This window comes from Chamaea fasciata, unplaced genomic scaffold, assembly GCF_029207755.1.
Source record: "Chamaea fasciata isolate MVZ Bird 193981 ecotype frontalis unplaced genomic scaffold, bChaFas1.0.hap1 SCAF_9, whole genome shotgun sequence".
Taxonomy (NCBI): domain Eukaryota; kingdom Metazoa; phylum Chordata; class Aves; order Passeriformes; family Sylviidae; genus Chamaea; species Chamaea fasciata.
Window position 1 is genome coordinate 10,520,161 of NW_027094094.1, and position 18,007 is coordinate 10,538,167.

General features: G+C 44.8%; 1 protein-coding gene across 3 annotated transcripts in view; it reads left to right on the forward strand.

Moving 5' to 3' along the window:
• The first annotated feature begins 202 nt into the window (after positions 1–202).
• The window catches only part of SORCS1 (sortilin related VPS10 domain containing receptor 1), a 261,592-nt gene continuing 243,787 nt past the window's right edge, over positions 203–18,007 (forward strand). For all 3 annotated transcript variants that reach the window (XM_066190961.1, XM_066190963.1, XM_066190962.1), the window contains exon 1: positions 203–1,193. In XM_066190961.1, the coding sequence (XP_066047058.1) occupies positions 570–1,193 (624 nt within the window). In that variant the 5' untranslated portion in view covers positions 203–569. The remainder of the gene's footprint in view (positions 1,194–18,007) is intronic.

Genomic DNA, 18,007 nt, shown 5'->3' on the forward strand with positions numbered 1-18,007 from the left:
GCCACTCACGACACAGGCACGGGGCGTCCTGGCGGGGCGGCTGCGGGAGGAGTGTGATGCAGAAGCGGCGAAGTGAGAGCGAGCAGAGAGAGAGCGAGCGGGAGAGGAGCGAGCTGTGACTTCCACAGAGGCAGCCGGGAGAAATCACCAGCCAGGATTTGCTTCTCTCTCTCTCCCTCTCTCTCTCTGATTTCAAATCAGCTCCTCCCCCGTGTGGTTGTGGCTTTGCCTTCCATCACAAGCCTGATCAGCAACACCAGTCTTGGGAAAGGAAAAAAAAAAAAAAAAAAAGGGGGAAAAAAAAAGAAAAAAAAAAAGGGGGGGGGGGGGGAAGAGACAAAAGGAAAAAGTGCAAAAGAAGAAAAAGGAAAGAAGAAGGGGAAAAGGAGGTGGGAAGAAAGTAATCTCCTCTACCCCTCTGCTGCATCTAGCACAGAAGAGTCAGAAACTTTACGTGGAGTTCTCGCCGTGTTTACCCCGCGGCGGCTGAATCGGCAGCGCCCAGCTCCCTTGCTCCTGCGCTCTCCTTCTTGCTCTTTCTCCCTCGCACTCATCAGCAGTCGGCAGCGATGGAAAAAGTTGCTGGCTGGTACCCAGCCTGGCACGTTGCTCTCCTGTACTGGACATGGCTTTTCCTCTTCACTTACGGCTTTACCGGTGCAGAAATAACTTGCAGATCCTGCCGTTCCCAGGTGCAGCCGCAGCAGCAGCCGCAGCAGGGATTACTGATGCACTTGAGGACCGACAGAAGAGAAAAGGAGCAAAGGAGGTTCCTCGGGGAGAAGGGAGGTGAGAGAGGGCAAGAGGCCGGGACTGAGGATGCCGGGCTGCAAGCGACCTTCACCCCTGCTCCCGCGGGGATGGACTTCAGCGGCTGGGAGACACGGCGAGCGACGAGGGAGCCAGAGAAAGTGGCCGGGGAGCGCCGTCCCCGAGCGGCAGCGGCGGCTCCGGCCGAGGACCGACCCCTCCAGGGCCGGCCCCGGCCGGGCTCGGTGCGGCGGCGCTGGGGCCGCAGCCCGCGGGGCTCCGCGGGGCCGGGGCCGGGCGGCGCCGCGGGGCGGGAGCCGGGGGACGGCGGCGCCGCCCGCTTCGGGCTGGAGGAGCTGCGGCTGGCCAGCACCACCTTCGCCCTGGCCGGAGACTCGGCGCACAACCAGGCCATGGTGCACTGGTCCGGCCACAACAGCAGCGTGAGTACCGCGGCCGGGGGCGGCTCCTCCGTGCTTTCCTTATTTCCCCCTCTCCCCTTTTCTTCCTCCCCCCTTCCCGTGTGTTTGTGATCGGGGGTGGGGGGTGCTGAGTTTTATTCCTTCGAGGGGGATTTTGCGCCTCCGGGCGCCGGGGATTGGCTTCGCTTAGCAGTGTGCAGTGGGGCAGAAGGGTTTCAAAAGGGCCATTCTTCTGGAGTAGAAAAACTTTCCGCTACCCGCCCGCCCGCTGAGCACATCCCCCTCCCGGCCCCCTTGTCCCTCGCCCCGGAGCGGAGCGGGATCCAGCGCTGCCACCGCCCGCGGCGCGACGGGAAGGGTCTCTTTAGGGGGATGCGCCTTCGCATCCAGCCTTCTCCCCAGGAAACCCTCACGGGCAGCCTGGGAGACTCAGCTGGAAGGATGCCCAGGGAAAGCCCCTGTGCTGCTGCTTTTCCTTCTGCCAGCTGTGGGGGCCCATGTCAGCCCAAGAGCTCATCCCCAGGCCCTGCTGATGTGGAGATGCTGGAGGGCTTCAGGACTTTGCCTCCGAGGTGTCTCTGTGTAGGGGATAAAGCTGCTTTTTGCCTCTTGTCACCAAGGTGTTAAACAGGAGAGTTCTTGTTTCCTCCTCATAACCTGGATGTGTCTCAGGAATAACATCAGAACAGCTCTGACTTGAGCCAAGCAGAACAAAACTGGCCAGAGAAGTAAGTGACTGCTTTCCAGACTGGAGCCGTAGTCATGACATCAAAGTTACCTGGTAAACTTGGGCACTGTATCCTTCCAGCCTGTGCGGCCGTGGTACCTGGAGCTGAGGGCTGAGGCCCAGGGAAGACAAGGGTAAATTGCTTGGAGTGCTTTCTGCCTGCCCTTAACTCTGCTCGTGGACCAGCAGAAGTGAAGGGATCAGTCTGCCTGGATTCTCCAACTTTGCCTTTAAGAGACACCAAGCAGAATACTAATGAGAGAGAAAGGGATGCCACCACTACGTGACTGCTGCCCATTCAACTTCCCAGGAGAAACAGGGATTCAGGCTCTCCTCTAAGGTGCCTGCAGCTGTATTGCCAGGTTTCTGGCTGCTTGGCAGAAATCTTTGGCCTCCCTTTCAGCTTTTAGTACTAGGAGACGGATAACATTTTGAAATGATAGTCTAGTCATTATGAATTCCTTTTGGTATAGATTGTACTGAGCTACTCAATTTAGAATTGCAGAGGATGTCGTAAGGACCTCACTGTGGGGTTTAGCCCCAGTTAATTGGGACATGGTTTTATGGTCTCATCAGGAAGTTTTTAATCAATTAATTGACAGGGGAATAGTTGTCATTTCCATTTTGAAGGACTTTTCCCTTTCTTCACAACTCAGCTAGACTATTCTTAAATAGTTGTGTGAACAGAAGCTGCCTTGTAGGAACTCAGGTCTGCTCATACAAATTGGATTGAGGCTGATACTAGTTTCAAGTGACCCATTTGCTAAGAAAAAAGATTCTGATATAAAAAGGCATCCAGCAGGCAGCAGTTTCTCTGGTCTATCACTGCAATTATGTTTCACCTGTATGTTTTTCAAGACACATCTATTGTTACATATGTGTTTAGGTACACATACATTTGTGTATGTGTTTCTGCCCACTGTGGTAGTGTGGGCTGCTGTTGTCAGGGGCTGATTTACTTTCTGAGTTTGTTGGTGTATAAATGTTTTCAGGGAGCTGTGGGGAAACGTTTTGTGGCTGTCCTTCCCGAAGAGCTGCAGGTTGCATTGTGTACAGGGATATTATGCTCCCCGCTGCTCTGCGGGGGCTCTGGCAGTGCTGTTCTGTTTCGTGCTGTGCTTGCAGCCCCCTCACAACACTCACTGAAGCTGGGCCCCAGCAGGACTTGGATGCACAACAGGCTTGTCCGGGCTCAGCTGAAGCAGTGGTGTGTGTTCAGGAGGATGCCCAGAGTGGCACTGACCCCTCGTCTCCGTGTGGAGGTTTTGGGTACCCATCAGGGATGGAGTTGGGAGTGGGATGGGCTTGGGGTGAAATGCTTCCTTTAGGGTAAAACATGCATAGCTCTGCCTGCGTGGGGGTTGCAGAGGATCCCAATGTGCTGCTTGGGAGGATGCTGTGTGACTCCAGTGCCCTGTCTGCACTCCAACAGCAGCAGCTGCTGGCTTCCTGCTGGAGTTTCCATGCTGTGGCACGAGGATGCAACACACCTCTTCTCATTTACGTTCTTATGTGCTCTATAAGTGCTGCTTAAGTCAAACAACTTTTGCCTTTTGCCCAGGCAGAGGGGCAGTGTGAAGAGGATCATAGTTTTCAGTATCTGTGAGAATAGGAAAAATCAAAAATAAAGCTCAAAATATTTGAAATCTTGTTAGGTGAAAATTAAAGCATTGTCACCACCGAGTTTTTCTGTTCCAGTGTACCTTATCCTGTCAGCCTCATTATGGTTCCTTGTATCCTTATTTTGGTAGTGATGTGGATATAATTGCAGTGCTGCTGTGGAGGAAGGAGAAGGAACTCCTGAAAGGACTCCTGATTTCTGTACAGGATTGTTCTGGGTGTTTGCAGCTTCTCTCAGGCTTAGCTGTGATTTTATATTGAGTATGTGCACTGTAGACCTGATGGCATTTTGCTCTGAATTTGCTGTATGCTAAGCCACAGGTGCAGTAAGAATAATAAATAATCGTACAAGTTGTCCAGGCTCAACTCCATCAACATAAATTGTTTTAGATCAGTGCTTATTTTGGCCAATCAATGATTTCAGCTACTCCCTGGACAGCTTGCTCTCCAGATCCACATTCATATCCAGACACTTGGAGCATGCTCTGCTCATCTGTAGGGACACAGTTCACATATTCATTCCCTCATCTGTACTGTGTACCTTGTTTCACTGATGGAGTCAGCAGGAGTTCCTCAGAGGATAGCATAGGTGTAGGGAGCCTGGCTTGTCAACTGACTGATGAGGATGAAATCAGGAATGTATCCAGTATTGTATTAAAACACAGGTGGACCTCAGGCTTTCTCTGACTCCAGTGGAAGTGAGTGAGGCCACACAAAGCTATCCCGCATCTCCATAATCCTGAGATCTTTCAGTCTGCAAGACAGAGAAGAGTGGCTGCAGCAAAAGTGGGTTCTGAAAAGCGTCTTTAGTGGCACTGAGGGCCAGACTGTCTGGGATGATGCAAGAAGGTGTTAACTGGCCCAGTCCAGCACCCTGCCTGAAATAATTTTGACAATATAGTAAGAGCCTAGACTACTGAGTCTGAGTACTTGCCTATACTGATACATCCTGAGCATCTTTCCACTGGCCCCTATAGAACTGGAGTAGAAGTTCATATGACCTGAAATCTTTCTCAAATTTCTACTACAAGATATACAAGTGAGATCTCCTGCCTTTCTGCACCACTGAGAAATGTCATCAACAGTGTGGAAGTTGGCAGAATTCCTAGCTCATGGAGATAGCAAACATGTTGCTGGTGTGGTGTATCCTGACATTGTAGGTTTGGAGTCTCTAAAGCTCCCTTAATGTCATGCTATAGACTTGGGGAAAAGAGCTAGCAGAGATTTATGTGTGGAGTTAAAAGTGAGACCTGGTTTTAATGGAGAGAAGCAAGTCTCTAGATGATGTCCATAATGAGCTTTTGGGATACAGATGCTTTTCAGAACTTACAAAAAATGAAGAATGCTTCTGTCCTAAGCTGGCTTGGAGTGAGATCAGTGCCTTATTTATTGGTTTGGAAGTATTCTGAAGCAAGAGCAAAAAAAAAAAATTGGCCAAGGTCAAAAGATAAGGAAGTTTGAGTGAGTGCCTTGATGCTACAGCTGGTGCTATAATGTGGCGCTGTGAATGAAAGCAGCATGGATTTCAACTCATTTATTAAAATAGCAGTTTGCCTTGCACTGGACAAACTGCTCTCCTGGGCTGGATGTTGGTGTAGATCTCAAAGTGTGTGGCAGAGAATTTGAGCATGTACTTGGCTCTATAGCTGGGGATTGGCTTTTATGTGAGCATGATACCTTTAAACAGCTGGGTCAAGCTTCTGTGATTTACGTGGTTGGAAAGACAAAGCTGAGCTTTTCATAGAAGCTTCTCATCTCCAGCATCAGATCCTCAGCAGACTGATGGAGGTCTGGAGGTGGAGCTAGGAGTAGATGTAAAAGAACCATGGCCAGGCAGGTTTTATATTCCATCCACAGCAGAACATCGATACAGCTGAAGGGTCCAGTGCAGGATGCAGCCTGCAAGGTCACCATTGCTCTTGTCAGGTGATTACACCAGACAGCAGGGGAAGAGTTAGGTCTCCTATGGGAGAGCTTTTGGGCAAGATGAGACACTGCATTAGGTATTGCTTGCAAGATGTTACTTAATGTTACTGACAGGACAAACTGGGCACAGGCAAGGCAGAATAACAATGCACCTAAATATTTCCAATACACTCTATTTTGTCCTGGACAAAGTAATTGTGGATAAACTGTTGTTGGATTTTCAGCTGAAGTGTTCAGACCTACTTTGTAAATGAGGAATTTCAAGAATGGCACATAGTACTGCATCTGACAGCCACGACTGATCAAACTACAAACATGTACAAAAAGCTGGGGATCTATCGTCGTTCTGTTCTTCACCCTTCTATTACCTTCCTCCTTTCTGAGTATCTGTTCCAAGCGTTTTTCTCCTGACTGTTGGAAACCTCTTTGATTTCTGTTCTAATGTTGGCATTGGGCAATTTTGATTAATTTTTTTTCTTTTTTCATTTGTGTATGTTCCTTTTAATTGAAGTTATTTTCCCTCCCTGGCACTTAGATCCCCTGGAATTATTTTACAGGCAGTGATGATATTCCTGTTCAGCCTCTGCTATGCTAAATCAAGCAAGCACTCTTCTTTCTGTATCTGCCTGTGCCACAGGTTGTGGAGAGTGAACTCTGAATTTCTGTGAGTCAGGTTCCCAAGAACTCAAATTTGAATCTGATCTTTGCTTTTGATGAATGAAAATGAGAACAAATATATTCTTTTTTACAAGTGAGGCAGTAAAGGCATGGCCAAAGTACCTTAAATTGCCAGTGTTCTGTTCAGTCCAGAATGGGGGAACCATAATCCAAATTGTATTTTTTTCACATTTCACTTGGAGACTTTGCCCAAATGCCATGTTCATGCAAGAGAATATAGTTGATAGCCTCTGCCTATTTCTGGCTGGCAAAGCTGAGCCTCTAAAGTAAAACTACCAGGGATGCCAACATCATCCCATGACTGACCAGCATTTTGTTGTATGATGCTGTGGTAGCCCATCACTCCCTTCCTCCCATGGCAATTGAATCATTATAAAGCAGGAATTTTAAGGTAATGAATATGGATGTGGAGCCCAGAGCCAGATGCTCAGTGAGACCCACAGTGAGGAGCGACCCCAGTGTCAGTTTTGTATTGAGATTGATTCCTAAAGTGCTGAAAACAGCTCCCAAAAAGATTCATGCAAGGAGGATGTTGGCATTAATATAATTCAGATGGAGTCTGTATTATGTACACATTACAAGAATATATAATGGTATTAAAGAGTATAATGCACCGGATGCTGAGACTGTTTCAGGCTAATCTCTTGCTAGAGCTACTGAGAATATATTTTGGAAGGGCTAAATAAAAAGTGAGGAAACAAAAATGGGAATTTAGACCATAAGAAAAATCAAAATAAAATATTGCTAGAAGTCCCTTGTTTCAAATTTTTGTCTTTTTGATTATATTTAGTACTGATAGATAATAAAATACTTTACATCCATTCTAGATATGAAACCTCCTCTAAATTTCCTGTAACTGAGTAGGGCTTTATTCCTTTAACCAGAGGTCTGAGGTTTTTGGTATTTATTTTCTTGTGTGTGTGTTTAATTTTTTTAAAAAAATGACTCAACAGCCATAGTATTTCTTTCTTCAGTGTTGCAGTCCACCTCTAGATATATTTCTTGACTGGATAAAACAGGCTTTTCATACACAGAATATGAAATAGGATACATGGGAAATTGTTAATAAGAAGAGCTGTGCTCTGAGAGAAAGCAGTAAGTGAAAGAGAGTCTGTGAGGACTAGAAGAAAGGCTTGTCACTGTGCGATGCTGGTCTCTGTGAAAGAGTTTGGGAGATGGTGAGGAGGTTCTGCCACTGACAGGTGGGATATGCAAATCCCTTCACAAGGGGAGATTAAGGAGAATAATGGAAGAGCTCTGACAGTTGCAACTGGCATTCATGCAGTATCGAGAGGCTATAAACTGTGTAAAGCAATCGGGTTATAGCTTTCAATCTTCTTAATACAGTACTTTATAATAGAAAATAAGTTTCTCCCTTTCCTCCTGGCTTCAGATAACACGTTTGTATTTCTCTAACCTGGCAACCATGGTGAAGTCAGTCCAGAGGGGGAAGCAAGGAGGTCAGAAGTCCTTGATTCATTCTCCAGGGGTTACAGACCCATTCATTTGTGACACAGCTTTACATATGAAGGGCTGCAAGGTCACCATTGGCCTTGGACAATTTCACATCCTCTGGGCCTTTCGTATTATGTCAGAGTGGATGCAACCCTCGCGTTGTGCAGAGCTCCAGCAAGGCAAATGAAACTGCCCCATTAAAGACCTCTTTCTCTGGAAAATGCTATTGTAGCTTGGCCAGAGCATTTTGTAGGTTCACACTGATTTTCCTTTGATTCCAAGGCTCCCGAGAAATAGCCCTCAACAAGCCCAAATCGTGAAAGTTTAAATGCAACTTTTTTTTTGTTTTGTTTTAAATCAGGCAGCATTTTTGGAATGGATTTCCAATTCTTACGTTCTACATTTAAAAATGATCCAGTGGTGCAAAACACTTGATTCAATGTGCGGGACAGAGGCTTCTAGGGACACCTGAGATGACATTACCTCTGGCTGCTGCTTCATAGGGTAAGGGTATCCTGTGGCAACTGTGTCCTACCTGATGTCCAGGTATGGAAATTGCAGAGCATCTCAAACTGTTTTTGCCTCTATTTAGGTAACTGCTGTTATCTTAAAAGCTGTGTGTACTGGATCTTGGACATCCAGATGCAAAGCTGCATTCATGTTTACATTTCCAAGGAGGAAAAAAAATTAAGACTGACCCCAGGTGCTTTTTTTTTCCTCAATTATTTTTTTATACCTGACCAGCAAACCAAAAAGTCAATGACTCCCGCAGCTCTAATTGACACTTCTGTGTTAAATGAAAATGGACCTTGATTCCAATTCAAATGGCAGCACTGGGTAATAAAGTAATTATTTTGGAATTTTAAATGCATATAAAAGTTGATGCAGTAAAATGATTTTTGTGCCACTTGGAATTTTTTTTGGCTGTATCTTAAATCAAACAACAGTTAATGTAAGAGCCCTTAATCCCTAATTCTCGGTGCTGGTAACACAAAAACACTTTTACTTGGTACAGTACTTTCTCTCCTTGGGGAGCATAGAAGAAAAGTACTTCCAGAAGGAACAGGATATTTTAGGATATGTCCTAAAATGTAATTCCTTCCTTTTAGAGGGTCTGTGAGAAGTTAATTTTACCTCCCATCATGTCCCTCTGTGGGGGAGTGATGTTCTCTTGTGATTGCACCCTGGCTGTTGGAGCTGCCTCTGGACTCCCCTGTACTGGGGACGTGCTCAGGGCAGCTGTGCTGAGGTGCCCCTGATGTGGGATGAGTGGGGGGCAGGAGCTTGACGAAACAGGTGGAGATTTAGAGGGAAGAAGGAGGGTAGTGACACTTCTTTCAGCAGCTGTGGGGGGATGTCAGTGCCAAGCATCTCCAACAGGAGCAGCCCAAAGCAAGACAAGGCCTCCAGTGCACTCTCCCTGTGCCGTGTTTGGGGCAGAACTGCTTCTGCAGCGGCAGGAAGGTCAAGAGAGTCAGGAGCCTGTGGTTTCCCTTCTGCTGGGAAAACTCCAGAGATAACCCCTTCATCTCGTCTGCGCTTCTGGGATGGAAACTGTTTGCCTACAAATGGGAAGAAACTCTTGATAACTTACACCACCACGTCCCAACCCAGTGTCAGTGTCCACATCTAATTGTGTGAGGTTTGAGATCACCTGTGCTGGTGATCATGTAAGGACAGCAATGCCATAAGCTCTTGCAGAAAATTTTCATGCACTTCTTCAGGAGGAAGTGAAAAGCTTCTTAGAAAATCTCAGGCTATATAGATAACCCAACAGAGATATCCCATGTCTTTTCTCCAGTGTTTCTCTTCTTTCCCCCATTCTCACCTCCCCCACTAAATTTAAGGTGGAGAAAATAATTCAAGGGAAATATTTTATGTAACGAATGTGGGCATGTTTTTATCTCCATAAATTGTCCCTGCTCAATATGTGATTTTCTTCAGGTGCACTTTTTTTTTAATGGGGGGATGAAGTAATCATAAAGTCCCTGATTCAGAAAGCAGTAAGAAAGTCCTCACTAATATGGAAGTGGACCCCGTTTAATCATTTGGACTTTGCCTGGAAAATTTTTCTTTTTACTACAAAGTATAATTTCAGTAGATGAAAGAGGTCATATGCTCCCTTTCTGTGTGTGTCACTGGGTCAGTTTAAATCTTTAGAAACAGCTTAATGTGCTCTGTCTTGGCCAAAAATGGTGCCAGTACCTTTCTCTGAAAACAAACATTGGGAAAGTGAATTCCACTGAATATTCAAATGAATATTTGAGGACCTTATTAAGTATTTACTTATAGGTAAGTGTAAATATATTTTTCTGGTGTAAAAATAATACTTATGCTGAAATTCAAGCTCTATATGCCAAAGAACATGATATGGAAAATTAGTTTGCTTTCCACTGCTGTCAATTCAGTTTTTCAAGAAAACAAGACATTCCTGCAGATGAAAGATAAAATCTTTAAATTAGTCATTATTGGAATTGTAATCAAATTATGGAAATGGTTATCTATAAATAAAAGTGAGATTTTACTTTGATTGAAACTTTAGAATAGGTGTTTTTTTATATAGGACAGGCTAAACAGCTTAATAAGAGACACACCAGCAAAACAGGAGACACATTAAACTTAATTGCATAATGCACAGGTCCATGGTGAAATGCCACCATGTTGGAGAAGTCTGGGGAGTGATTGTTCCCTGAGATGTTACTCTGGCTGAGGATTGAACCATGGGGAGGGGCTGCACTCCACGTTCTCCATTTGTGTTCATGTTTCCACACATGCCTCAGTATATAAAGAGTGACAGAACCTATGCTGGAGATGAGAATAGATCTGGCCTACAAAGACTGGGACTTAGCCTGAAACCAGTGACCTCCTGTCACTACAGATCAGCTGATGAAGTTTAGTAGTAAATATTTAGACTGTTGTTACTGAAGGATGCTTTGATGCAGATTTGTGTTTGTTTCAATAACAAATGACTGTTAAGTTGTGTATCCTTGAAAACAAAACAAAAAAAAATGAAACAAAAATAAATGAAAATATTCTCCAGCTCTTCTTTTGGACTGAAAGCTTCCAGTCTGGTGCTGCTTTCCATTTTATTTTCAATTTTGTGAGCTGACATGTGATCTTTCCAGATCTCCAGAAACTTGTCATCCACTCCAGAATAACTAATTTTAAAGTTGTCGAAGGAGTGAATGTGGTTGATTCCAGCTGTCTGATCCCCCAGTCTGTGCCCATGGCTGTGGCCAGGGCATGATGGCAGGGCCCTGCCACTCCACCTGTGAGGGAGGGAGTTGGACCACTGACCCGAGAGCTGAGGAAAGGAGACCCAGCTCTGCGCTCCTGTGCCATCCACCAGGCTCCTGGCATCTTTCTTCCCCTCCTAAACAGTGGGATCAGCAATCCCTGAAATCCCTGTTACTTTCATGATGCTGCAGGCTGGGATCCCATCAGATAGAGAGAGACTCAGCAGCTCCCATACCTCCCTCTCCCATGGGAACGTGAGTTCTTCCTCCCTGCAAATGTGTGTTGCATCCTCCTCCTCCTCCTCATCAGCCACCCACAGCCCAGCCTGTTGATGCTGTTGCCTGGCGACCACCCTGTGATGGACAGCTTGGAGGGGAGCGATGATTAAACAACCTGAACTGGCTTCTGAAAGCAGCGATTGTCATTGTAATGTGACAGGCAGTGACAGCTCAGACAGCAACACGTTCTGAGTGTGGTTCCTGAAAAAGAAAGGATAAACAGTAAACACACGAGGAGAGAGCCGCACACACCTGTGTGTAGGTGTGCGAGTGCTGATGCTTTCTCCTGATGCAGAAGGGCTGGGGAAGGCAAGTCTTTCTGTATTAATGGAGGGTCAACATAGCCCTAATAACTGTCCTGATGAGCAGGTCAGCCCACGAGCCAGGGCAGCCTGCACTGATGCTGTCAAACACGAGCTCCTTGGGCAGCAATTAAATGGGATCCTGCAGGTGTTGGCAGTGGGGGCTGCACGGCCAGCAGGAACAACACTCCTTACAGAGGGGAGCACCTGGAGGCTTCAGCTTGAAGGTGGTGGTCCTGCTATGAACACCTGCCATGTCCCCTCCTGCCTGCCGGCTGGACGAGTACAGGCACAAGGATTCAGGCTGTCATTACAGTGTAAAAGTTTGTCTGTACACAAGGTATAGATGCACACAGGATGCAGTGAAGCAAATAACGTTCATACTGATGGTTTGTCTGATCTGTGTATGGATTCAAAGAGAGAAAATGAACGTTTCTGGTGCTTCTCACTTGCTTCTCAATCTCTCCTTTTAGTTTTGTCCCGAGTAGAATTGCTTTGTGCTGCTGTCCTGTCCTGTTTGGGTGCAGGTCCCTTCCAACCCTCCTTGGGAAGCAGCTCTGTCTTGGCGGTTTTATTACACCTGTGTTTTCACCACAGCAAACGGTGAAGGTGAAATCTGCTTCAGTGCAAGTGAACATCACATTTCCCTTAAAGCAGAGTTAACCAAAGAGATCCTGATGTTTTCTAGAACTTCTAAGGTGGTGTTAAGCATAACAAGTATTTCCAGGAAGTGTTTGTGCTCTGGATTATCTGCCTGTGCTTTGATGGCTGTGCATGTCCTTTTTAAATTGATGTTGGTGTCTGTCCTGGGTACAGCAGCGCTGATTTTCTTCAGTGCTATTTAAGTTCTTAAGGCAGGCTTAACAGTGAGGCATCTGAGGGATGGCTTTAAAGTGGAATAAGAAAACAAACGCCAAACTGCTTTCCAAAGGTCCTTCCAAAAGGAGTTAAGAGATCACCAGTGTTGCTGTCAGACTGAAAGAGAAATGCACGAACAAAGAGAAGAAAAATTTCATTGCCTGCCTTGCTCTATCCTTCCCATATCTCCTATCTCCATTGCATCTGGCACCCTCTCAGGATGAAGTAGTTGAGGAGAAATGTGGAGTCTGTGCCTTTTCCACTCACATAAATCAGTATTCATCTAAGCCAAGAACTGCTTTGAGGCAAGCAGAGGAAGAATCTATCTCTATTCCTTCCTGACACTGAGGTACTGAAAGTGCAAGCAGAAAGAGTAATTTCTGAGAAATCTTGCATTTGGCAAGGTGAATTTTGGTGCGAAACAAACCTTTATGAGCAAGTAGGGGAAAGAAATACTTTGAGAAGTTTTATGAGGAGCAGAGAATATTGTACAAAAGAATCAGCATCTCATTATAAAATGTTACTCAGGAAACCTGCACTTAATCCTTTATATAGAGATCATTTTGTTTAAATAAGGACATATGTGGAGATTGTTGCTGGAGAGAGTTCAGAGAAGAGAAAAGATGTCTGTAATTTTGGGCTTCTGCTTAAATATATGGCATTGTGTGGTTGATGTCTGAACTGGGATGACACAAGACAAATTAAATTTTAACTCATTAGTAAATTTTCCTCCTAACAAGCTACTCAGATGATCCAGAAATACATTATGCAGTAGCAGCTGCTAGGAGATGAAAATATTTCATTGTAGCAATACATGGTATAATGAAGGACGGGGAGTGAATGCAGTAGCGCAATAAGGACAGAAGAAGATAGATGACACATAGTTTTAAATATTCACCCTCTGTGTTGAGTTTACACAGGACAGATGACGTCAGTAAATTGAAAACACTGCTGAGACACATAAGTCATTAAATACTAATATTAGAGCCACTTGGGGAAAGAAAGTTGTCAGGGGGAAGAAAGTTGTCAGAAGAATTTTCTGTTAGAAAATACAGTTAGTCAAAATCAGAAAATTTCTTGGAGGTATGTCATTTTCAGTGACATTTTCTACACTAAAATATCAACCAAAATTGTCTGCATTCTGATAGTGTCAAAGTGAGATACCCTGCCAACTGACTTGCTTTGGCACCAAGATAAAGACACATGGACACATACTCTATACCAAATATATAGGATGAGTGTAAAAGTTCCTTGTTCCTCTGTCCTCTTTGACCCTCACTTCTGGTAATGGGCCCTGTGTATTCTTGGGCCCTATGTATTCAAAACTGTATTTTTCTGTCCTGAAGAGATTTGGTTTCCATCTCTCTCCTCTTTGCCGAGTCTCCTCACATGGAAGGCATCACCAAAGGATTTTTGTTGAAGTTCTTTGGGTACTGAAGGTGCTGCAGGGGCGCAAGTCAGAGGGTAGTCTCAAATGTTTTCCTTTTGGAACCAATTGTGGGGATTTTATCACCAATAATCATTGGAGTGTTCAAAGCCACATCTCTCTATGTTTGAAATTAATATTAAATCCTCTGAAATTATAGAAAGAAAATGCTTTGGTGTTATTGACTATCAGATGAAAAATATTTACAGATAGACATGGAAATTTAATGATCTTGCCTTTCCCTCTTGGGACTGAAACCAAGCATTAGCCTGTCTGAATTCCTCAGAACAGAAATGCTGGCTTCTGACACATTCAGATGGAGAATGTAGCTAGGAAGGTGATTTTAAAATTAATCTTGGCAATATTTTGCCATAAGATGATCTTTATTGGCCGCTATAAAGTTACGGTGAAGGGAACTTGAATATCAAATATTGCTTTTTGTTCCTGAAACAGTCTTAGCTTTCACTGTGGAAAATCAGAAGTGTGGCAGCTTCACCGTTTGTTAACTAGAACAGAAACTCAACAGGAGAATGACTTGCAAGAGAAACGTTTTTGAAAGCCCAAATAGCTGTTTTTTACCATTCTGACCCCTTCCCCTGCTGAGCAGATTGACAGCTGAGATCCCAAGGTAGGCAATTTCCACTCAAGCGGGAGCCTCCTGAAGGTGTTAATCACTGACAACGTTTTAGTGTGGAACAAGGAGATGTCTCCTCCCTGTTAATTGCAAATGCTGTACGATGTTTCTTTTTCAAGCACTGAAATGCTTTAAAGACAAATATTTGATTCCTGGTTTGAAGAACTGTCTCAGTTAGCCATGATTTGGAAGGCAGATGCCTCAGTGTAGAAAGTGTTCCAAGGAATATTCTGGAGTGCTTTATGTAGGAGTCAGGTAACTGGATTGCAGTGGCCTCGCTCAGGGAGGAGGTGGGGTGGATGTTTGCTGCTGTTTAAATGTATGAACAGGAGATAAGGAGCAGCAGAAACATCCAGGGGTCTACAGATCCATTGATTATGCGATCACTCCATTCAGCCTAGTAAAGCTTTTTGTGATTTAGACAGTTAAGTTTTGAAAGGGAAAAAAAAAAAAAAGACGTTCAGGAAGATACAGATGGGCACAAACACATGAGATGAACATTGATTTTAGGGTATGGGGAGACGCAGAAGAAGGCACTTTGAAGGAAGGTGAGGGAAGCTCTCGGGGTGTAACAGGCCCATGAAAGGGACGCATATGTCTGCAATTTCCTGCCTTCTTAGGTGGAAGCAGTAGGAAGATCAGGAAGAGATATGAGGGATAGGTGTAGAAAGCTGAGGGTCTTCTGTAGAAGTGTGTGAAACTGTAAGTAGTCTGTTGTCTAAGAGTTTTTCTAGCAGAGAAGCTGAGCCATGGTTGTTGGTAAGCTTTGAAAAGCTGATGTTGAGTTATCTCAACTGAAAGAAAACTCACTGTGGTCTGAAATGTTTTCTACCACTGAAGAAACAGTCCTGGGGGAGAAATGTGTTCTAACCAGGCAGGAAACCTTTCTGTTTGTGGAGCAATGTGAAGTGGAGAACGAGAGAAGACTTAGTAAAACTGGGGGAGGGTAAGGCTGGAAAATTGTGTGCTGAGATGTTGCTTGGAAAATACAGGGATGGGGCAGCAAACGGAGCTTGCTGATGGAGCAGAATAATGTGATGGTGTTAAAAAGCTAAGTTTGTGGGACAAGGCCTAGAGAAATGAAAGAGCAGGCAGGGGAAAATTAGAGAGAAGGCAAGGTTTGTGCATTGGGGCAGTATGATCAGAACAATAGGTTTTAACAGCGGTTTAAACTCCAGAACTGGCTAAAAAGAGACTCTAGAGGGAAAAGAACATTTTACTAGTTTAGATGCAGGTAGCTGGATTGATTTCATGCAAAGAGAAAAACATGAGCTTTTTGAGAAAGAATATGGTTTTTTTTCTATTGGGGATTTAGTACTTAAATGATGCAGAAGCACTGGCTGGTAACAAAAGACACAGACAGAGGATAAGAACCAGGATAAAAAGGTCTGATTATGTCTTGGTAAAATAGCTTGGAGGAGGTGATAAGGAAACACACTGGCAGATATTAACATTGTTAGCCAAAATTTCTTACTCAATGGGCAGAGATGCTGCTGGAGGGTGAGGTATAGATGAACGAATTTACCTTCAGCTTTCCATGCTGTGACTTTGCTGTGACTTATGCTGTGCTGTTTGTTCTCAGCATCTCTGAATGAGAGTCACCTTTCTTAGCCACCACCTGTGGAGGTTTGACATGAACCAGCCAGTCAGTTGTGTCTGATGCATCTGGTTTAATTGTATTTCAGTGCTTAGAGTCAGAGCCATAATACGTGAACAAGGCCCTCTTCAGGGACGTGGGCAATTACACAAATTGGTGTGGAGACATTTTGCCAGAAGAGATGTATTTTGTTTACCTTCTTGAATTTGGCAGGGAATCGCCTTGCTACTCGAAGAAGTACAAGCTCTTACAGCAGGAGAGATGCTGTCTCTGGGAAATACTTGGGGACAACAAAAGTCTGTAGACGCAGCTTTTATTTTCAAAAGGATGATGTAAGGAAAACGAAAAGCCTTTAGGCCCTCCTGTATCTTTGTGACAGAAGTTAATATGGATAAGGGATCACCCTGTGCAGTGTGGGGAAATCCAGTGGTGCATTTTTTCCTTTTGAGCATGGAGACTTGGAAAGAGCTCTTCTGTGGCTGACAGTGCAATCATAGCAGAATATTTCCAGCCTGTCTTGGATTTGAGACTCAGGTGCAGTGGGCTGTCACTGCTGAGCTAAGGAGGAGCAATATCACACATACTCTTGGTTTGCAGAAGGTGACCTGAAGTGCTTGTGTTTACCTTACCTTAGCTTATGCATTTAAAGTATATTTTCTGCTTCAGGATTAGGAGCCCTCAAGTGGACAGTTACCATAGGTGGGCTAATGTTTGCTACGTCTTTAAGCTGGGCTAGTGTGAGATGTTTCACTTAAAATCCTCCCATTTTTTTTCCAGCTGAAGCTTTTGCATGCCTGCCTGCAGAAGCTTGCACTATGGCATTGCTTCTTTGTTGGGTTTTCTTTTTTTTTCTTTAAGCTAGTGTTGGCAGCTGGTGGCAAAGGGATGATTAAAATGGGTTGATGTGTTATAAAAGGCATAAAGAGGCAGCCCCCAGTACCTCATATCCTGCAGTTATCATCTCAAGGGGGCTGGGAGTCTCTGGGATGACCAAGAATTACAACAGCACTTATCAGTGGCTGAATCTTGGCTTCTTTGAGAGGTGATTTCTCCCATTTTAATTGATTTTTCTTTTTTTTAATGTTCCTCCCCCTTCTTTCCCCCATTCATTCCAAGTTCTTTAACTTGTGAAAGTGAAACACAGCTTGGCTTACTTCTTGTGAAGATCTGCCAACACCCACATTAACCCACAAGTACCTTCTTTCTAGCCAGTATTTGGGCAGGATACCTTCTGCCTTCATACTGCGTAGTTCCTTCTGGAGAGTAGAACTTGCACTGCTGTTCATAGTTCTACTTGAAAGATTTTCAAATGTGTGCCTTGAGGTCAAAAGGGTATTATGAATTTTCTGCATGGTTTGTCGTGAGATGTGAAAGGAAATCTGCACTTAGGTCCGCCACTCTTTTGGCAGTTTCACTGAGGAGGTGTTTGACCCGCTCTGGTTATGAGTGTCATCTAATCCTGGTGTGTGTGCAGTGCAGGCAGTGGAGATGGCTTCTTGTGTTGGTGAATGATGGCAGAACATCCCAACTGCTCCTTGCCCACCTGTTCCACCAGCACCGCTCCTGTTGGTGCCACAGGAGAGATGACACCAGCAACTTATTCGTAAGGAAATGCCAGTGCCTTCCCTGGAGGTGAAGGTGGTGTGGCTGTCGCTCTAGCAAGGTTATGGCATAGCAGTTACATGGGATGGTATCTTCTGCTGCATTTCTTCTGAGATACCAGGCTTTCCTTGTGATTCTCCTCAGGTCAGGTGCCGTCTTGTTCAAGGCTGGGCTTGGAACTTGTCCCGCCTTTTAATCCACTTCAGCATCCCCCTAACTATCTAAATAAATTGGTAGTGTTCACTTTGGAATAGAAAAACAATATTTTAAGGTATGTGGGAGAACTGCTTGTTCTCAGCTCAGTCTTATCAGAAACAAAATGTTCCAGCATTGCCATCCATTATGTAAAGGGGAAACATGAGGGGAGCAACGTGGAAATCTTGACAAGAATTTTCCAGTTGATGGAGTCCATTGCCCCTGAACAGTGTTTGCCCTGGCTGTCCACACAGCCACAAGTACCTGCAACCTGCTTTTTACACCACTCTTGTTCCCTCA